Source organism: Saccoglossus kowalevskii, chromosome 11 (genome assembly GCF_978046115.1).
Source record: "Saccoglossus kowalevskii chromosome 11, keSacKowa6.1, whole genome shotgun sequence".
In the NCBI taxonomy this organism is placed as follows: domain Eukaryota; kingdom Metazoa; phylum Hemichordata; class Enteropneusta; family Harrimaniidae; genus Saccoglossus; species Saccoglossus kowalevskii.
In genome coordinates this window covers 22,949,490-22,971,527 of record NC_140651.1, presented here as the reverse complement: position 1 = coordinate 22,971,527, position 22,038 = coordinate 22,949,490, and the positions used below count along the sequence as shown (strand labels likewise).

Genomic DNA, 22,038 nt, shown 5'->3' with positions numbered 1-22,038 from the left:
GAAATGTGCACATGTACTGCAACATGCTTCAAATATGCAGAGAGAACACCATGCATGAACTTAATGAAGGCTATGAAGGTGATATTAAGATGCCAATGACGCTCATCAAATATGTACAATAATCCTTATAATCTTTTATGAAGGTGACTGAATTGTTTTTGGAAGAAAAATTAAAACTAATGGTTGAATCATTATAATGGGTCTTATTTAGTAATAACATGACTGTAGAAATACTAATGTCAATGAAAGTAGTTTCAAATAGAAGCATGAAATACGGAGAATAAACTATAAGGCTACCGGTGTAACTAATTTTATTTGTTAACAATAAGAAAAAACACAGGAAATAAACAGATTGTTCTGAAGATGTCTATTTGCGGAGAAGGGTTGAATCACTAGCTTTTGTAGATCCAATAAATTGTGCGGCCACACGTCTCTCACTGTAAACCACTTTAATTTTGCAAAACAAAATATATTTTGAAACATTGAATATTTACTAGGATTCAAAAGACACAAGCATCTTTTTTCTTTGTTGCCTTTTTTTTTTTTTTTACCTACCACCGTAAATACAAAATATATAAAAAAATATATATATGGCATCTACATCAGTTGAAAACATCCACACCAAATTTTTGTTTTTCCCTCAAAGAATTTTAGTAAAATGAAATAAAAATATTCAGTTTTCATCATCAGTGAACAAATCAGAATGATAATCTTCAGGGAAAAAAAAAATTGAAGCATATTGACAACAGTTTTAGTTTTGGTTACACACCCATCAGGGCATCCATCGGGCATATTTTTGTTTGTCAATAATTCAAACCTATCTTTACAATGTAATGTTGCAAAAGTATCAATTCTAGACAATAATAGTAATTATTCATCGCATGTTCGAATATTGGCTATAAACAATTGCAATTGGCAAGCAGACATTTCATTCAATCTAAATAAATAGCACATCAACCAGTTACTGCAAACCATTATATTTTTACTGATAATAATCTTGACAATTTAAGGGTTCTCCTGTAGTCAAAATGTTGTGAGGTGGGATGGACTTCTTGTCCACAGTAAAATTTACACTGCAAACACAAATTTCAACATTTCCATGGACTTCGATGTAAATGTGTCTGTCACAAAATTAGACCGTTTTACCGTATCTGGCAACCAACTTGGGTGTGTTTCCAATGAACAGCGATAAGGTAATAAAAAACATTGTTCAGTATAAATGTACAACTGAAAATATTAACACATTTGCTTCCAAATTTCTATATCTGTTGTTTTGAAATCAATGAAAAGAACACCGATATCACAAAAGAATCAGTCATTCAGAACTGGAGATTCTATCTCACCCACAAACAACGACCGTCGTCAGTACGAGTACCCAATGATTATGGACCGGCATTTCAGATACCAATACACCGAACGCTGCGCGAGAGAGCAATACAGTACGCATACGTTGCTCTCCGGAGTACCGATCCAAAACACACTGTGAACTAGACCGAATTACTAATAAAAGTGATTACACTAAGTATCTGCACGCGCTGTCCCGGAACATGGTGTGAAACATTGGGCAAATACAATAAACATTGAATCTAGATCGCAAAAACCCGGAAATGAAATAGCATGCGTATAATACGCCTGACACACGTGTGCCCAGGGTCGACTGCTGTTGAGTTTTGCAGTTCGTGTTATAAAGCTTGTAAGCTGGTCTGCCAGACACACTCGCCCTAAGGGGTGAAGTCGCTATTTTCGCTATAACTCCGACCCGTAACGAGTTATTAGACACGACCACAGTCACGCGGTGTGACAAAAGTGTGGCCTGCTTCTATGTGCACCACCGACGCCATCAACATTCACCGCCGATAGACTGTCTGCGCGACCGGATAGTTTTATAGAATTCGCGATAAAATACAGCCAAATTACAATTCCTATGTCACCTGGGTGTGAATAAAAACTAAAATATTAAAATATTTTACCGTTTTCGGGCGTTTCAGTACAGCTTTCCCAGAACAAGCTGCGCAACAAACAGGCATGTTTACTTCTGTCTACAACCGGCTTGGCAAAATGGCTTACCCAACGTCACATCTCAAATGAAATTTAATTGGCTAGCAGCTTTGTTGGGCTTTGATGTATATCGAGAATTATGGAATATATGTTCAACGTAGTGCATTTTGTGATGTAGTAAATAGTAAAAATAATGCAAAAGTACCAAATTCAAGAATGAGATAAAGCATTAAATTGAATATTTTTGTCAAGATTAAATATATCTTCAATATGGAACAACCAATCAAATGGCCTCTTATAGAAGTCAGTTCTAACAAGACTTAGTGATGCGCATGCGCGACCTCTAATGCTTCCGTGTTACGCAAAGACTTACAAAGTTTTTTTAAACAATATTATATCAGCGCATAACGGTTTTGCTGTCAAATCTGAAATCAATCTACTATATATACTACGCATACACGTAATACACTCACTTGGAAAAGGGGGTGATTTTCGTTGATAGTGTCGATTTTAAATTTAAAAAAAAAATCGCCAGATTTGGTTTAGATTCAAATGACAGAAACCGCCTCCGTCGAAACCACACTACGGCTCTCTGCTGACGCTTCTGTCGCTAAACCATCGCCACACACATGGCGGAGTGCTTGTCAACTAAACCAATTAAGCACGGGTCGCACAATTTGCTTGCCTTAAGAACTCCTGTAAGAAACCCAGACAAAGGAGAGGCGTATGTTTTACCAGAATTTCAGAAGTACTGCGACCCGAAAGAAAAAAAGATTATTTGTTAGTTTTGAAAGTCCACCCGTGTAGAACGCCTGGGGGAAACAAACATTGCTAAAAAGAGTTTAGAACATAAAAGACGAGTGCTTTATTTCACTGCGCATTCTTACCCTTGTCGGGCTGCTAGTGTCTTGGAAACGGCCTGTCGCGGGCACGCGAGACACGCGTGCACACCAATCAAGTAGAACGAGGCTACGCACGAGATGCCGTTCTCTACATATTTCTGTGCCATATGTGTACCGCTAGAGTAAAACAATGCCACAATCGCCGGGCGCTTGTTTGAAAAGGGGCGTCCTTTGATTGGGTACACGGCAGCGGCATGGCAGTCAGCCAATCATACGTTGATTGAAGTTTGCACATGAAAGGCCACCATTGTCGCTTCCGACGTCCCCATTGTGTCTAATCCACGGTGAACGTATTAAAACCTCGCAACCAGCAACTGTTCGTCGCATTACTCAACTTCCATTCACTCTCAAAGGTGACGCACTTTCAAACTGTCCCGTAATCACATAGCGTGACCTGAATGCAAGTAGCGGTGATCATGTCGGCTAACTTTCCTGAGGTCTCATCACCAAGCGGAAGCGAAATGGCTCCATCACCACAAGACATTATCATCGACGACACAGCCAGTGAATGCAGCTCCGACTTGAGCGATGACCGATTAGACAGCCTCTCGTCCACTTGCAGTCCAACTGGGCATCTTTCATCGAGTCGCTTCGGCAAGATGAAGAGGAAAGCGGAAAAGGGACTGAAAGCAATATCCGAGGGCGACCAGCAAGAACTGAGACTGAAAATCAATAGTCGCGAAAGAAAACGAATGCACGATTTGAATTCTGCGTTGGACGGTCTCCGGGAAGTCATGCCTTACGCTCACGGACCGTCTGTGCGGAAGTTATCGAAGATCGCGACGCTTCTGTTGGCCAAAAACTACATACTGATGTTGTCAAGCAGTTTAGAAGAGATGAAACGCCTTGTTAGTGACATCTACCAAGGCGGAAGTACGGGAGTTGTACATCATCCGGGAATCGGCGTCAGCCGGGGAAGGGTACCGGTCATGTCTTCGGCCCTGCACAGAGACGTTATTGCCAACGCCGTGACGGCGGCCAGTACACAGATAAAGGATATATCATCTCCGCACGCACACGTGGATGCCCACGCTTATAATCGGTGGCCCGTGCCATGCACGTGTTCACAGTGTACAGCGGAAACCATGCGTTCGCCGTACACAAATATCGCAAGGTTCAGCAAGTAAGCCAGTGTGAACCGAGGTGAACTTTTGAACAACTTTGTAAATATTTTTCCTACTTTTATTTTATCTACTTATGCGGCTACTCGGGGTCCACAATTGTGGCTGACGTCAGAACTGCTTCAAAATCTCAGACTTTTTTTTCCCCGACAGTAGACCGTTTTTGATGCAATTATTTTTTATTATTTAAAGAAAACGAAATGTAAATATATTTGAAGATTTTCTACACATTTTATATGGGTAATTTATTGAGTGGAGAAACAAGGGAGTGTCGTTTACTATAGTTTGTAAAATCTTTGCCAAACTTTTTTTTTTCATTCAGCTAAAAAGTGAAGTTACCCTCACGTGTTTGTCAAACATTGATTCAGACCAAACACTGCAGGCATAACTTCGTTTTGTTTTCGATGAGTTTCTGCGTGTTTATGGTAACACCAGAACTCGCATGTCCGTTCTTTCATGCAAAACAAATTCTGATTCAAATACCTGCCAAAATACCAATGAGAAGGCAACCTGGCCAAGAATGCGAGTAGAACTAACTCACTGGTAACTCGGTGATTGATTAAGTGTTCTCAATATAGGTTTGTTTTAGAACAGTACACTGAGTCCGGCGTTGTTCGCTTTATCATTGCTCGCATCCACTGCCCATTGTCTGTGTCATTAACTTCTTTGTCAATGACTTGTAATTAAGAATGGCAATCAAATGTTCGTTGTTTTAAGATGACGTATGTTTATAATAAAATACAGTGATATATTATATTAATTATGTATTATTGTTTTGTTTGTTTTTTTTTAACACCCACGCATCTCCATATACACCCATACATCCCTCTGAGTTATGCGGAGCAAGCTCGGCATTCATCATAAATCCAATTTGATTCTAAAATTGGATAAATTATAAAAAGGGAGGAAAATAAAACGGATTACGAACTCGCTGAATCAAGAGTGCGACATAGATTCCAAACATCTCAGACTATAATCTGGTTTTGTGCATATCTGCAAAACATGCTCTAGCGCAGCTATAATATTGAATAACCCCCTCCGATTTATTGAATATCACAAAACAAAGCATTACTGTACCAGGCATACGCATAATGAATGCATCCATGCGGGGAGAAAACACGCTTTTCATTTCCAGGGCAAACATAGTCTAATTTAAAGCCTATGTACCCCTTTGGGTTGAACCGGTCGTGATAATATTATGCGTTTCAATCTATCATACGTCGATAGAGGTTTCAAAGTTGCCAAGCAACAAAGATGAAAAAGACATTACTCGTAGCACATTCTCTAATAAACATACAACAGTACCAAAAGGGGGAAAGTTCACCTATAAGATAAGTGCCATGATATAGACGTAATATTGTCCAGAAACCAGTACACCATGTACTTTCATTCCCTTCGGACTACGCCCTCAAGAGAAATGCTATAAATCATGTGTATATCACGTACGATTCTCATTTTTCGTTACGGTTTCAGGTTTCCTTCAGTAAAACACTGACGCATAAAATGCGTTCTAAAACTTTTTATTTAAAGTATCGTCTTAGTTGTTTTTGTATAGGGGAAGAATATGGTGTACTTGGTGATCTCGTCATGAAAACTCAAACTGGAGCCGTCAACTTGAAGAGAGTGTGCACTTAGGTCGAATATAACGTGCATGGGTGATATCAACGAATAGTGCACATTTCATTGTTTCTGGAAAGCCACTATGACGAGGCAAAGCTTCCCGCCGTACGAGAGCCACCCAGACGTGACTGATTCTGCTACAAGCGATTACTGTACGACTGTATTATTCCTTTCACTCAGAGTGCATGCAAATTTGTTAAAAAACAGAGCGTACGACACGTGCGAGCCACTACAATCTGCTCAGATTAATGCCTAAATAGACAATAATGCGAATGTGATGCATTTCGTATAGGGCTACCAGTTGTCTTCGCTTAGGTCCATTGACGCTAACCTGAAAGCCGTGTTTTAACTGATCGCTGGTTGAATCATTTATCTTCCTGGCACAATGACAGTTTTGACCCGAGGCAATGGACAGCAACCTCGTTTCTGTCACCTGATACTCGGCTAGGTGCTGGAGCCTTGTGATAAGAAGCTTTATGTGATCCCCGATTCGCAACTCAATCAACGAAGGAGAGCGGCGTGGCGTTAGCTCGGTGTGGAATTTCAGATCTTCAGATCTATCAATGTCGTACTAGAAGGCTAACCAACCCACTAGATACAAAACAATGCACGTGTTTCTGCATACGTGGCGGTGTTACTAAATTACATCCCCTCTACCAAGAATCCTGGATGCAGATGCCCAGCATATACGCCATGACTCTTACTAAAGGAGCCAGCACGTGTAGCCTTCCGGCCACCAGAAGTTCGGTTCTTTTATTGATTCATACAACAACGCGAAGTGCTGTTGAGCTAATCGCTAATTTATCGCACTGGCACATGTTCGCATGTTTGGTGAATTGTAAACTGCACGCGCACGGCGTTGCAGGTGTCAGGCCGAAACGTGTCAGATGGACAGCTCGTTGGGTCGAGGGGTTCTTGAGAGGATGGATTTCCTGGTTACGTGTTGTAGCTTCGGTTACGTACATAGATTCACGGAGCTCTGTTACCCCCGTAGTCCGCAACTATCGGACGCTCTCACAAGAACGTATCTCGGCAAAGTATATATATAACTTGCAAAGTATATATATAACTTTATTAATGTAAATGATCTAATACTATTTCTTTTTATCCACGAACGATCTTCTCTGAACTTGCCCCACTTCAGGGTCAAAGAGCCCGGGATCATTCACAAGGGACGCGACAGAACGATGTGGGATTTCATATTCCCGACACGCACGTCTTGGGCGCTGTAGCACAATCCCCATCCCTGTCCTTGGATGCATATATGATAGGCATCGGCCGAAAAATAAAATCGAGCATTTCAGTTTAATTAAGACTTCTCAAAATTTTGAATTGAACGCTTTCAGTATCGTATGTTACTCGCCAGCGTTATATTATATTCTCCAAGAACATATTTTCTTTGCTTTTAAATTTAGTTTTATGTTATCTAGATCCCTCAAGAGAAAGTGATTTCAACAAACTCTTTACATTACTCATAATATACGTTGCCTGTCGTTATAGAACCCAAATACACTAGTATGTTCAAGGTCAATTCCTCGTATTAACTTCTTGTCATCATCATAGCACACACAAAAACCCGAAGAACAAAACCGAAAAAGCGTAATTTACAACTCATTACCGACTTTAAATGAGCGCAGATACTAATCTATTGGGAATCATGTCATTGCTTTCAATAGCAAAACAACTCAGTCGATCTGACAGTCTATCATCTCCATACAAGACGACGCCGATTAGGATCCAGGCCGCTCTGGTCCGTGACACATTGGCGGCGTACTAACGAACATAAAATTGGCCATATGGTCATTGAGAAAAGAATTGAAACGGAAGACGTCAGACATATGAAAGGAAAGAACGCTAAAGAAAAAAGTCTACACCCAATCTTTTAATGGCCAATTAAATGATGGCATTTATTTTTAATTGGCCCGAAAGAAAAGGGGAGGTTATTTTATGGAGTTTGAACTGTTGCGTCTGCCACATTGCGAAGTAATATAAGGGGACATTTGGTTTAATAAACTTTATTTTTTCTTCATTTGGAGCATCGTAAATTAAAATGTATCTGGTATTGTGCTACACAACTTTGTTAAGATTAAGAGGTATATTATAAAAATATTACTAGAAATCATACACGATAAACACAAAGCATGCGTACATAATCCTCAACGTGCACGTGCACATGTATTTTTTTAATATATTCTAAGATAGAATTCGATAACGTTAACTGATAGTTACTGTTATTGATTTTAAGTACTCTGTGCAAGATATCATTGTCGGGCCACTGATCGATATACTCGGCGTCAGCCCACCCGGTATGACAACCATTAAAAGTCATGGATCTCAAGTTCACGACCAATAAATGACCCTCTAGTGTTGCGACCCGTGTTGACAGCGCTCATTCTGCATTACTGCTCTCAATACAATAAAGAAACTTCAATGCTATTATCCCACAAAAGCCAAAACAAAAATAAACTGGAAAAGCTTCCGTCCTAGTCGCCTCATTAATCGATTTGCCACGCGCTCTCGACACAAACAGGCTCTGGGTTCCAGCGACACGCCAAATATTTAAAATAAAATCGCCACGTAAGTCAATGTTACAATTTTTTTGAGGGGAAGAGATGAGGAGTCTGCATCTTCGCATGAGGAGTCTGCATCTTCGCATATCGTCACTAGACGTTGGGTTATAGTGTCGACGCATGCAGCCCAGACACTCATCGCAACCTCGACGAAGCGGATTTACGATTTACTCATACGTTCAACTTGAAGTAGATTATGTTTCGTTACACAATAAATGTTTTTTTTTTTATTGTTTAATTTTTCGCGCATCACTCTTACTATGATTAAAAACGCAGACACGTTGACAGCATAGAAGCGGTAAAGTTTGGACTGTCCAAAACTTTATCTTCTTTATCTTCTTTGGTCACATTTTTATTTAATCTAATTACAATACTCACAATTATATTTTCACATCGTATTGTGCAATATTCTCACCTCGTACGTATCTACTCACAAAGTCCATTCAGGGAATGCCATTTATCTGACCCACTTCAGCATACACCAGTTTGTCTTTGATTTTCGGAGAGGTTTTGTTTTCATTTTAGGTCCACACTGTTCAAATGACAGACGCTCACAAAAGACTCAAACACAAAGCCGCTTTACCGCTTTCAGAATGTTTTCATAATTTGCGTCCTATTTAAGTTAATTTAGATTTTAACAACTTAGAAACAGGAGTATTACAATAACAATCCCTACCTTAACATGTGAATCTACATTTCTTTTTTTATCTATGATGATGGATGCGAGATTCGAATGAGGAGGGAGATGAGGCTACTAATGATGGAACGAACCGACAATTCGCCCGCAATTCCCAGGAAGATTTGTTTTTGTCGGCCGATGTATTGCAGGTATCCTCGGGGGCGGAGCTACGTCACAAGACGTTCCACGTTGCTACGACGCGCACCACTGTACATGCATTTCTATGGGCGCTGTGCGCGCTGCTGTGGAACGCCGGTCGAGCCGGTGAAAATTCGAGAAAACAACACAAACTCATTTTTGAAGTAATCCCGAACAACCAAATTTATATATGTTACACACGTAGGGCTAATCTTGTTACACTGTTCAGAGGAGTCTCAACAATCATCCCAAAGTACCGTTTTCTGCGAGTTTTGGGCCTTTGTTTTCACCGCCGCTGGTTGCCAGGCGGTAAAAATTCCCGGATGTCCGCCCCGAGGATTGCAGGTATACGCAGTGGTAGCATGTCTCCCCATGGTAGAATGAAGCAATGAGCGATATTGTAAATGGTTACAACATTCGGTCTCCGTCGTCTCGTCGCGTCATTTACCAGCATGAGAAATAGCACACATTTCTACAGCCCCGATAGTATCAATTCAGCTGAGATAATAGTATAACGGTCGTGTCGGTAATGCCACATCTTTCTGTCGATCTCCCTATGGCTGGTCCCGAGCATCGAGCAAGCTCCAAAAAAGCTGTTAGTAAATAAAAAACAGATTATTGTCGTTCGTAAAATTACACTAGATATACTTCACTGAGATACGTTCTTGTGGGGGTTTCCGATAGTTGCGGAGGTAATTCCATATACGCAACCGAGGCTCAAATATTAGATGAAGCCCAGTTCAATACACACAAAAAAACAAAGATTTCGTGGTTCAATTGCGGATTGTTTTACTTTAAGTTACAAAATGAACTTGATTTAGAAAGTTTGCCATTTGTAAGTTAAGTGTGATATGTTGTTGGTATAGTTTCCAGAGATAAAAAAATGTGTTCACTCATCATAGTAGAGACGATCTACTTGACAACTTGTTCTCGGTGTGCTATCGCGTTTAGATGGACTTTAATGCTGGGGAAAATTAAGAGAAAAAACACATACTAAGCAGTAAATAGAGGATGCAATAAAGAAACGTCTGCAAACAGAGAAATAAAAATAATAATTATTAATTCTGTATTTCAGACTAAAAGTCCCATAAAAATGCACTAAACACAGACCATCCACACTAATACATATAATCTCTAAAATTATTCTAAAACCCGGACTAATTAATGACGTAATCCGTCCGTGAAGTAGCAAGGTTATTGCTAATGCGGTTTGATTGGCGAGTAATTCTTTGTTTAAGCAAATTTCAGTCTTCAGGTTCAGTGTTCTATCTACCGTTATAATACGTGCCTTTGTAAGAAGCACGGCTGCACACGACCCCGTAAGGTATTCTTCAGTGGCGACGAGCACTATACCCTTAGGCCTATGCCCGAACCCACCATCCCGGCCTTGGACCAATCATAACGAGACCAATAACCATGATAATTGCTTAGTGTGTACTTGTGTGTCGGGTGGGGTGGGGGTGTTACAGTTATTTAAAAAATGAATGGTAGACATGTGTGCCCAGAAGGCTAGGAACCATCCAATCACTACTATAGTTTGATATACATTTTACGTGGCCATGTGATTGAGAAGATCGTCGGATGTGTTTACTCGGGGAAGGTGATAATCAACTTCGTAATCTGAAAAATAACATACTTACTGTAGAATACTCTATTTTAGCTGAAATTATTTTTTGCTGAAAAGACTTTTTGGATGTTTTGTATGGAATTTATTTTTACTGATTTTTGACAAGTTGAATGTAAATATAGGAAAAATGTATATTTGCTGGGTTTTATTTGCACTGAATCATTCCTTCAGTGAAAATAGCGAAAATTAGTTCCAAGCGAAAATAAAGTATTTTACAGTAACACTGATCAACGGCATGTCATGTAATATTTGTTTTATACGCCTCATTTGGAATCCGGCGAGCTCCCAGAGAAAACAAATTCAGTGGCAATTTGGCGTGTGTTACTGAATAAAATGTTGATAATCTAAGCCTAATACCACGTGCAAACTACTATTTTAAGAGTAAATGATATTTGTTGATACCGATGTTTATAAATAGAACCGCTTTTTAATTAATTTTGTTAATTTATTTGAAATAGCACACGTAGCCAACAAAAACGACATTATAATGCTGTTTCCGACACCATGCATAATTTGGAACACGTGTGTGGCTAGCTTATCCAGCTACTTGAACTTGGTAATAAATTAAATGTCCTTCAATTAGAAACCTCGATCGTTAAATTAACAAGTTAACGTCGTCGCACTGATTAAAGAGACCGATGAACTGTAACTTTTGACAAATACTTACTTGAATATAAAGAATCCACTCTCTATTTCTAGAAAAGTGATAACCAGCAACCAGGTCTGATTAGAAAAAAAAATCTCCGATACCAACTAACGATAAGCTCTCAAACATTGTATAGAAATTCTCTCCCAGTTCTAAATCTGGCATGACACGATTTCATCTCAAAGCTTCGCAAATTTCTGATTTTGATTCCTGACGTCACTGTCATTTACGGTATTCACGTAAATCTCAGAAGAGCCGATATGTTGCCACAGTGACTGGCGCCCCCATCGTCGCCTTTTATATAATTACTATCAATCACCTTTAGGAAAATAATCATAGGGCTTACTCATGCCATGGAAGGTCCGTTAGTACCTTCCATGCTCATTCCAAACTCAGCCCCATGAAAAGCACAGTGAACGAATTTTGTAATACTTACTTGCTTTTCAGTTTTCCTCACATCAAAGCATTGCAATCTAATAACTCAGAGAACTGGGATACTTCCTAAGAGAAAAATATATAGTAAATCCAGGAGCGTTACAAAACCAATTGGCAATGTTATTAATGTTTGAACGCCAACATTTTGTACTTTTTATGCATTATATATAATTTTTTGGACAAATGGGAACAATTCCACATTACGTTAGCTACAAACCTTGATCGCTGTTTTTTAGCTGTTTGACCAACTGACCATTGGTGGTTGTTTTTGAACATTTCCAATGTATTTCAATGATTTTTAACCGTTGTTTTATTCAACATTATAACATTATTATTTTTTAACTTTTCAATATGACCCGAAACATAATGCTTACCCTTCTTACGGTTACTATTAACCGTGCCCTACGGTAATGCTGTTGTATCACCGAGTTTGATAGGCACGTTTGGAAAAGCGCCCTCTATGATTTTATAAACTATTATGTGGACAGAGGGCGCGATACAAGTATGAGACGGATCCAACTATTCTTGATACCCTGATATTTTCTTTCAAAGTAGGAGCGTGTATTCGGGATGTGGACGAAGATGACAAGTGAAAATACGCTGTGTCTAAGAAAAAGCCATATTTTTGTGGACAGTAAATGAATATTTCCTGCCTCAAAAAGAGCAAAACATGTTTTGTACAATTTCTTGAACATTCAGAAAAAAAAATGAAAAAGCTTTTATTTTTTTTTCAATTATGTCAATTTATCCTGTCAAAAAATCATAATAACATTTACAATAAATAAATATAAGCATTTTGTGTGAGTGTGCGTTTCACAATCCCCAACACATTTTTATTTTAATTGTTAAAAAATAGTCGTTTTTGAATGTAAATTGTATATTAGTTATTCGACGTTTAATATAAGCTGCCATTTAGAATGTTATACCCGTAAACGTGATCAATGTTGAAACCTAACCCCTGCATTATACGAACTCCTCGACTATTCTAAATCCAAGCGTTTTTAGCGTGTGTTATTATCGTCGCCAGGGACTCAATTCTCGCGCGTGCGCAGGTGAAGGCACTCCCGCTTTAAAAACAACCCAAGAACATATGTGATGTATTGTTTTATTTGATACAAACGAATACGATAATTACCAGGACTCAATATTACTTGAACAACTGAAAAATAAACAATGTCAAGGTAGAAGCCGGCCTACCCATACATGCAAATACCTTCATCTTGCAATAATGCACTCCCGGCAATGTAAGGATATTGACTTTAAACAATATACAGCCCAATTTTCGAGAAAATAGTAGTTGTATTTTAGTGGATTTTTTTAGTAGCTATTTTGTCAGTATCATTATAACGCTTATACCATGACTCCTAAGGCAGTGACTTTATGCCATACCCATCTCAAAAGTTGTAGACTGGTGCCATAGGCACCTAAAATAAAATATTTTAGAAATCTGAATTTACAAAAAAGTAATTCGGAACGGAAATGAATCTTTGTGAATTCACTTTTTAAAGCGTTGAGAAATGAAACTTGGCCAGACAATGAAATGGGAAGTCGAAACAATTGCCAAGATTCGGATTCGCTGACTATAATCCGAATTGGTGTATACATAAATAAAGACCCAATCACATTTTGAAAATGGTTTCAACTTATTATCACATGGTATCACAGTTACTAAACAAGTAACGGCGATGGTATATACACTGTGATCAAACGTGAGATACCGAAGTCAAAGTCACACTGTCATCACTCGAGAATAAATGCCATGTAAAGAAAACATAAACTACCACGTGATGCTTACCATAACAAACTTAACAAACAACTGCCATTGTGAAACTGGATTTAATGACAGAGTCGGACAAAAAATAATACATGGCCTTTGTACCGGTAAACCACGGCTGCTAGCAACCAGTAAACGAACTTTCGTTGTCCTGGTCGGACGTGCTTCTCTAATGACTTCCCGTTAAGGTACCGGCATGTAAGTGAATAAGAATTATTATAATTTACCTTCCCTGCAAATATATGGTGTTTTCCCAGCGTATCTCAGTTATCTGTTTATCTAGGCAGTACATACATAGTCTAGGTTTATGTGCGTGAGGACGTTGGTGCTCGGGAAAATGTTGGTGAACCTCGGAGGAAGAAAAACAAACCTCAATACGGATAGAAAAGTGTCGGTACATTTGAAGTTTAAATAGATAGACTACTGTACAAATGATGTGTGCGCTATCTTGAGAATAGTGTCTCTGAAAGTGTATTGTTTTTTTTTTTTTAAATGCGTCGGATGTATTTTTGTTATCACATATGCAGAACGTTTGGTCTTTTTAACCACAGTGATAGAGGGACTGTGTTTTAACCCAACCCTAAAATCTCGACTCGTCAAATATCATGGAAAATATTTTTACTGGGCGACCGGAACTATTTATTTCTTATCAATATGGCACGTTATGTACGATATTGTTCACCAAACTGGTATAAACTTACATTCAGCAAAAATTGAAAACTTCAACTTTCACCCTGGGTGTAATCACGTGTTGTGATTGATATTTATTAGTTCAATATGATTGTGTAAAGTCATTTATGTTATATATATATGTATATACTATTTTTTATATAATGTTCAAAATGTATTGAAATGATCAATATAGCGATGTTTCGACAAGCTATCGCCCTATTTGTTGCGTCATAGACTCTACATACACAGCGCCCTCAATGGTTGTGTATGTATGTATGCTATGGTATAAACAATTTGATTTCCGCAGCTGTTACTTAGGCGAGCGCATGCGCAATGCGGTTCTACTAAGCCAATCACTTTCATCATCCTGTACTTGATTGTAGTATTGGTATTGATTATAACGTAACATCCGAAACATCACGAGATACAACAGTACTTCAATATGGAGACACATGAACCCGCGGGAGATTCTAGTGGTCCTGGTCCTGTTCCTGGTCCCGAAGAGTTCAATACGAATGTTGTGAACACTCAGCAGCCGGTAGAAGAGAGAAGCTCTGGCACACCACGTTGTGCAGTACCTACGTGTCAGCCGTTCATGCTATCATGGATCGTCATCGTAGGCTATGTCATGATTGGGGGGTTGATATTCCAGCTGACTGAAACGATGACGGCTACTATCCCTGTACCTAACAGCGACACTGCCAACAATTCATCGGAAAGCGACATTACCACGAGTCCCGGGGCAATACGACAACAACTCATCGACTCGATGCGTGACCTATGGGAAAGCGGTTCGGATAACTGGACAAAAGTTGCCACCGATTTTGTGTTCGATTACGACCGTAATATAAAACTAGCTGAACTAGTGCGGGAACGTGAGACGGGGAGTACCGACGGTAGCTATACAGGGTTCGATAACTGGTGGGCTTCTTCTTTCTTTTGTTTAACGGTCGTCACAAGCATCGGTAAGAATACACTAGTAATACTATCAGTTCGTTCACTCGGTAGGTGGTCAACCATTTGAAGTCAGGGGTGGGGTTAGAAGATTGTGACTAGTGCATTTTTTTCGAGCTGTCTGTACATTTTAATTTTTCTTGAATGTGCAAACATTTCTTCCCTGTAACACCTTGCGTGCATTTACTTTCTCTCGGTGATTAGCTTGCAAATTCCCTGTTCAACAAATCTTCCAGCCACTCCCCATGATTTCAAATAGTCCATCCCTAATCTAGTCAGCGTGGACTGGACTATCCGCGGCATGTGCACTAACGTGCGGCTACCCCTATATACTGCGCTATAAAAAGCTAGCACAATAAATGAACTCGACGGAAAGGTCTCCAGGTCATACGGAGCTCGGAAATGTGATACCTTCCGGCATACCATTCAGTAAACGCAAATTAACCAAGTAACTAATTGAACGTATATATAAGTACTCCACTCTCGTACGCTTATTCCGCTAAATCTGTACATGTCTCCTTGTCTATGTGTAGATTGTAAACCGCTATTGTTGTATTTATATGAAGAGTGTAATCGTCACAATTAACTGAACATAACTTGTAAACCAGCATACACTATTTCAGTTAGCTATCCAACTTGCAGTATAGTACCAGTTACGTAATGTAAACCGCAATCTGATTAAAATCTGATGTAGTGTACGGGCTTTAATTATTTTAGCTATAAACTTATTTTAATTTTATTACTTTTGTTATTAATGCCCTTTTATTTTATTATTTTACTTTGATTTTGATTTTGTGATTTTTTTTAATTCCGCCCTACCTACATCTGATCCGACGCCAATGTAAGTCCCGTTCAAATCTCGCGTAAGTAACAGCCAATCACAGCCCTCCTTTTATACAGGCTGTCGGTTGCTTACTTTTCAGTGTAGCGACACTCTACGGGCAATCTTTTTGTACACTATATTTTGCCCACTTGAATAAACCATTAATAGAAAATTGCTAGTATATTTTTATTTGCAAAAGAAATTCCACAGCATTTTACAATTTTTGTCATTACATTGAATATTTTTTTCACTTCCAACAAATGTGTACACTTCCAGATACATCTTCGCCAGCCAAGGTTCGTTCATTCAGTCATCGCTTCAATTTTACATCACTGAGCATAATTATCTAGAATGGAAGCAAAAGAATAAGTAAATCGTAATGATTAGAACACTGTAAACAGCTATAGTAAACAATGCAAACTGATTTTAAATTGTATAACGGTCACCGGCCCACGGCATCGACGCAGAAAATTGGAGCAAAAAATATTTCCTGATCAATTGCGTTGTGTTCCAATAAAAAATATTTTATTCCAGTCCAAATCAGCTCAATTACTTTAATAAAGAGTTATTGCATAATGTACAAAATGTTGATACAATTTGATGAATATTTACAGCTCTGCTTCAATGCCGTAGACGATGTTGGCCCGATCGTCAACAAAACATCACCCGTCTCCAGGGCAGGCGACTGGAAAAAAACACTGGTGTTCGGTCGAAACGGTGGAAACAAAATCGTCACTCCCAGAATAACTATGCAAAATAACGATCTAAAGTCAAACCATTCGAGCCACAATTTTAACATAAAAATGACTTTCGTTGCATTTGACAATGATAAACTTACCGAAAAGCCGTGTTATTCTCGGTCGCTAACGTCAGTATAATCCGCCATTTTATTTGAGTGTGTTTGCCACCCGACTCCGCCCGGTGACGTCATCATGTGCGCTATAGAAGGAGGTCTGTGATTCGTTGACTGAAATCGTCGATAGTGGGTCTCATTGAAATCTCGTTACATAGGCGTCGGATCAGATGTAGGTAGGGCGGAATTAAAAAAAAATCACAAAATCAAAATCAAAGTAAAATAATAAAATAAAAGGGCATTAATAACAAAAGTAATAAAAAATAAAATTAAAATAAGTTTATAGCCAAAATAATTGTAAAGCCCGTACACTACATCAGATTTTAATCAGATTGTGTAAACCGCTAATGTAAATCACACGTCTCTTACCTAAGACTGTAAGTAGGCAAGTGAAAAGTCTGTAAGTAGGCAAGTGAGTTGCCGATTAAGACTGGTCCTAACTGAGCTATGAGTAGTACCATATATCTGTTTTTCATAATGGTAATAAAGTTGTTAATATCTACACTGATTTTAAAATTGTTGATATGTTTTCCCGTTTTATTAGTTCCACCGTCGACTTTATCATATGACTGATTGTCCGTCGGCATCCGGCGTCCGTTGTCCGGCGTGTCACATTTTACTCAACTTCTTGAACAGTACAAGCCTGAATGCTTTGATACTTGGTGTATATGTATATTAAGTAGACCTCTCTTAGATTTGTTCATTTCGTGATTATATCTTTAATTCTCTAATTTTTATGAATATTTTTGTAATTTTTGGTAAAAGTAATATTTTCAACTTCTTGTTAAAACCCGCAAGTTCGATTGCTTTGACATTATACATATACTAGTAGGTACTACAGGTGGACCTCTCCCAGATTTGTTCATTTCGTGATATCTTCAATTTTCTAATTTTTATGAATATTTTTTGTTATTTTAAAGTAAAAAGTGACATTTTCGACTTCTTCTGAGTCAAGAAGAACCAATTTGCTCTCTATTGTCTTTATGACCTATAATTTCCACACCAAATGATGATTTCGGTGGAAAATGTCGGCAAGTAGACGTATCAGAATGGTCTTTTTGATGTCACTGGGTATGCATTGAATTATTAATGCAGAGCGACATAAAATATACATTTCACATTGATATTAATAATTATTATTGATATTATATGCAAATTAACCTCAGAGTAGCCATTTGCTGAAACTTTTAATTTCAAGATGGGATAAAACCTGACTACAATGATCATACACACGTTTACGTATACTATCTTTTAGCCAAAGCAATCTCTATGACAACCATCCAGTCAGACTATTTTCTTTTTCTATTTTTAATTCAGGATATGGCCATCTCACTCCAAGGACTGCGGTAGGTAAGTGTGTGTGCACTATATACACAATCATCGGCGTTCCGCTGTTCTTCATTTATCTAGTGAAACTTAGCCAGCTTCTGGCGGTGTACGTCAAACGTGCATATTGCAGATTATGTAACAGCTTCAGTAGATGTCGCATGTTTCCAACGCGAAGGAAATCGGCAGAAAAGAACAGTCCAAGCTTTCAGCAACTCGAAGAGCCCTCTATCGACGACTTGCAGCCAGATCGGGACGCTTCGGTAAGTTTCGAAGCCGACAGGGAAGAACTGGCCGTGGGTGGGACGAATTACCACTACGAAGAAGACCACAGCCTCCTTCCCGACGAGGTCAACATCGAAATTCCGTTCGTGTTTATCCTTATTGTTAACGCCATATTTATTATCGTAGGTGGCGCTGTATTCTCAGCGATGGAAGGTTGGCCGTATGGACATTCCCTGTATTTCGCCATCATCACCCTGTCTACCGTCGGTTTCGGAGACTATGTACCAGAATACGATAATGATGCCAGACATTTCTTCGTGGCATTGTTCATCGTGACCGGGATGCTTCTGATATCCGTGTCTATACAACTTTGCTGGTCAAGAATTGTGAGTCTGTCTGGCTGGTTATTTAACTGTACGTGTTGCTCCAGGCGATGTTGCAGCACCTGTTATCGTGTGTAAATAAGTAGACCGATAGTAAAAATATGGGTTGGGGTTTTCCACGGTTTATTCGATTATTTTCACACCTTAATTTCTAGTGAGGTTTTGTGATTAGTAATTTAAACAGAATCGCAGAATGAACAAGGTTATTTGTGTACGTAAGGCGTTGTACTACATCGTCACGCGGGACATGTGCTTTACGAAGGACTCAACGAGCTATCATGTAGTTTTTAACTACCCACCGCATATTATTCAAATACCGACACGTAGTACACAACTACCTATCACGCAGTACTCATATACTTATCACGTAGTACACTAATACCAAGCACGTAGTCCTGAAATACCTATCATACAGGGTCATTGCCCGAAAGGTTTAGCTGTTTTGAAAAGTAATTAGGATAACAATTACTAAATATTATATATTATACATATCACCTAGTACTCAGTACCTGTCACGTAGTACTCATCTTCCTGCCACGTGGTGCTCAACTACCTGTAACGTAGTACTCAACTTCCTGCACGTAGTGCTCAACTACCTGTCACGTAGTGCTCAACTACCTGTAACGTGGTACTCAACTTCCTGTCACGTAGTGCTCAACTACCTGTCACGTGGTGCTCCACTACCTGTTACGTAGTGTTCAATTACATATCACCTAGTACTCAGTACCTGTCACGTAGTACTCATCTTCCTGTCACGTAGTGCTCAACTACCTGTAACGTAGTACTCAACTTCCTGTCACGTAGTGCTCAACTACCTGTAACGTAGTACTCAACTTCCTGTCACGTAGTGCTCAACTACCTGTCACGTAATGTTCTACTACCTGTTACGTAGTGTTCAACTACTTGTCACATAGTGCTCAACTACCTGTCACCTAGTGTTCAACTACGTATGTTGTAGTTTAAATAGTAACCAGTTGCCTTTCTAATCGATATAGATAGTATACTCAATGTATTTTCTTTCATCCTTACAAAATTTATTGCATTTTGTTATAAGAATTGATATCAATTATCATTTTAAAATGGGGCTTTATGGTATTTGGTGAGTGGTGCAATGAGTTTGTTTGATTATTTTCATTCTTGTGTGACTTTTAAATAAAAATATTCGTTTTTTCCATTTATTATTCTTTCTTGCGACTGAAGTATGTGAATGCAATTATTATTCGCCGTGCTTCAACAAAGTATTGTGGTTAAACGAGGTTTATTTCTCCAATAATTATCTAATAATAGAAACGGGCGACGAATGGCACATTGACCTATTTATTATAATATAAATATTTTATTTGTTTGTTTTTATTTTATTTACTTATTTCTGACTGGAAGTAAAGAATTGTGGTCAGACCTATGTCCAGTACATGAAATATAAACATTACACGTGACACGTTATATACCATAAACTCTAGATAAACACCTTACAAAAATACATAGTTTATGCATAATTTGCAGGTGGTACAACCTGTACGAGTTTAGGGGATGTTGAGATTTCTCTTAAAAGAATGCAAAGATGGCGAATTGCAACTTAGACGGAGAGAGAGTTCAATTCAACTACCGTTCTACAGAAACAACCAATATTTTAAAATGTCAGTTTGAACAATTGGTAACAACAGATGCAAATTATGACTGTGTCTAGTGAATGTTATTGGGATAAAGGAGAAGTATCAATTTTATTCTACATAATTTTGTAAGGCGTCACGTTTGTGTAGTCTGTGCACCGGACGTGTAATGGCATACAATTAAGCGTTACTTGTCTATATCATCGTCACGCGGGACATGTGCTTCACCACCGATCACGAAGGACTCAACGAGCTATCATGTAGTTTTTAACTACCCACCGCATATTATTCAAGTACCGACACGTAGTACACAACTACCTATCACGCAGTACTCATATACTTATCACGTAGTACACTAATACCAAGCACGTAGTCCTGAAATACCTATCATACAGGGTCATTGCCCGAAAGGTTTAGCTGTTTTGAAAGGTAATTAGGATAACAATTACTAAATATTATATATTAGACATATCACCTAGTACTCAGTACCTGTCACGTAGTACTCATCTTCCTGTCACGTGGTGCTCAACTACCAGTAACGTAGTACTCAACTTCCTGCACGTAGTGCTCAACTACCTGTCACGTAGTGCTCAACTACCTGTAACGTGGTACTCAACTTCCTGTCACGTAGTGCTCAACTACCTGTCACGTGGTGCTCCACTACGTGTTACGTAGTGTTCAACTACATATCACCTAGTACTCAGTACCTGTCACGTGGTACTCATCTTCCTGTCACGTGGTGCTCAACTACCTGTAACGTAGTACTCAACTTCCTGCACGTAGTGCTCAACTACCTGTCACGTAGTGCTCAACTACCTGTAACGTAGTACTCAACTTCCTGTCACGTAGTGCTCAACTACCTGTCACGTAATGCTCTACTACCTGTTACGTAGTGTTCAACTACTTGTCACATAGTGCTCAACTACCTGTCACCTCGTGTTCAACTACGTATGTTGTAGTTTAAATAGTAACCAGTTGCCTTTCTAATCGATATAGATAGTATACTCAATGTATTTTCTTTCATCCTTACAAAATTTATTGCATTTTGTTATAAGAATTGATATCAAATATCATTTTAAAATGGGGCTTTATGGTATTTGGTGAGTGGTGCAATGAGTTTGTTTGATTATTTTCATTCTTGCGTGACTTTTAAATAAAAATATTCGTTTTTCCATATATTATTCTTTCTTGCGACTGAAGTATGTGAATGTCACTTAAGCCATGGTGAATATGCAATTATTATTCACCGTGCTTCAACAAAGTATTGTGGTTAAACGAGGTTTATTTCTCCAATAATTATCTAATAATAGAAACGGGCGACGAATGACACATTGACCTATTTATTATAATATAAATATTTTATTTGTTTTTATTTTATTCACTTATTTCTGACTGGAAGTAAAGAATTGTGGTCAGACCTATGTCCAGTACATGAAATATAAACATTACACGTGACACGTTATATACTATAAACTCTAGATAAACACCTTACAAAAATACATAGTTTATGCATAATTTGCAGGTGTTACAACCTGTACGAGTTTAGGGGATGTTGAGATTTCTCTTAAAAGAATGCAAAGATGGCGAATTGCAACTTAGACGGAGAGAGAGTTCAATTCAACTACCGTTCTACAAAAACAACCAATATTTTAAAATGTCAGTTTGAACAATTGGTAACAACA

General features: G+C 38.6%; 3 protein-coding genes and 1 long non-coding RNA gene across 5 annotated transcripts in view; 2 read left to right on the top strand and 2 right to left on the bottom strand.

Moving 5' to 3' along the window:
- LOC100372564 (cytoplasmic tRNA 2-thiolation protein 1-like) overlaps positions 1-2,063 on the bottom strand; it is a 51,138-nt gene extending 49,075 nt beyond the window's left edge. Inside the window, exon 1 of the mRNA XM_002732025.4 lies at positions 1,971-2,063. Within this exon, the coding sequence (XP_002732071.1) occupies positions 1,971-2,027 (57 nt within the window). The 5' untranslated portion in view covers positions 2,028-2,063. The remainder of the gene's footprint in view (positions 1-1,970) is intronic.
- Positions 2,064-3,246: 1,183 nt separating this feature from the next.
- On the top strand, positions 3,247-4,537 carry olig (oligodendrocyte transcription factor; the record flags this gene model as incomplete). The annotated part of the gene is given in 1 exon segment (NM_001164927.1): positions 3,247-4,537. A coding segment is annotated over 1 exon segment (729 nt). The 3' UTR covers positions 4,028-4,537.
- Positions 4,538-14,531: 9,994 nt separating this feature from the next.
- LOC100372713 (potassium channel subfamily K member 18-like) lies at positions 14,532-21,532 on the top strand. Of its 2 annotated transcripts, XM_085505032.1 has the most exons (3): positions 14,532-15,147; positions 18,130-18,162; positions 18,550-21,532. In XM_085505032.1, exons 1-3 carry the CDS (start codon positions 14,625-14,627, stop codon positions 18,822-18,824), a joined length of 831 nt encoding a protein of 276 aa, XP_085361158.1. In that variant the 5' UTR covers positions 14,532-14,624; the 3' UTR covers positions 18,825-21,532. The 2 variants fall into 2 exon arrangements, with proteins under 2 accessions (XP_085361158.1, XP_002732072.1); XM_002732026.4 differs by having other exon boundaries at positions 18,130-21,532.
- LOC146736535 (uncharacterized) lies at positions 16,132-16,961 on the bottom strand. The gene is made up of 2 exons (XR_014930835.1): positions 16,798-16,961; positions 16,132-16,305 (listed from the first exon to the last, which is right to left on the bottom strand). It is a non-coding gene; the product is annotated as an uncharacterized LOC146736535 (long non-coding RNA).
- Positions 21,533-22,038: the final 506 nt, after the last annotated feature.

Excerpts from the sequence above, each read along its gene's own strand:
- LOC100372713 (XM_002732026.4), top strand. The coding sequence starts at position 14,625 with ATGGAGACACATGAACCCGCGGGAGATTCTAGTGGTCCTGGTCCTGTT. Across the intron at positions 15,148-18,129 it reads AACGGTCGTCACAAGCATCG|GATATGGCCATCTCACTCCA; the intron begins GTAAGAATACAC and ends TTTTTAATTCAG.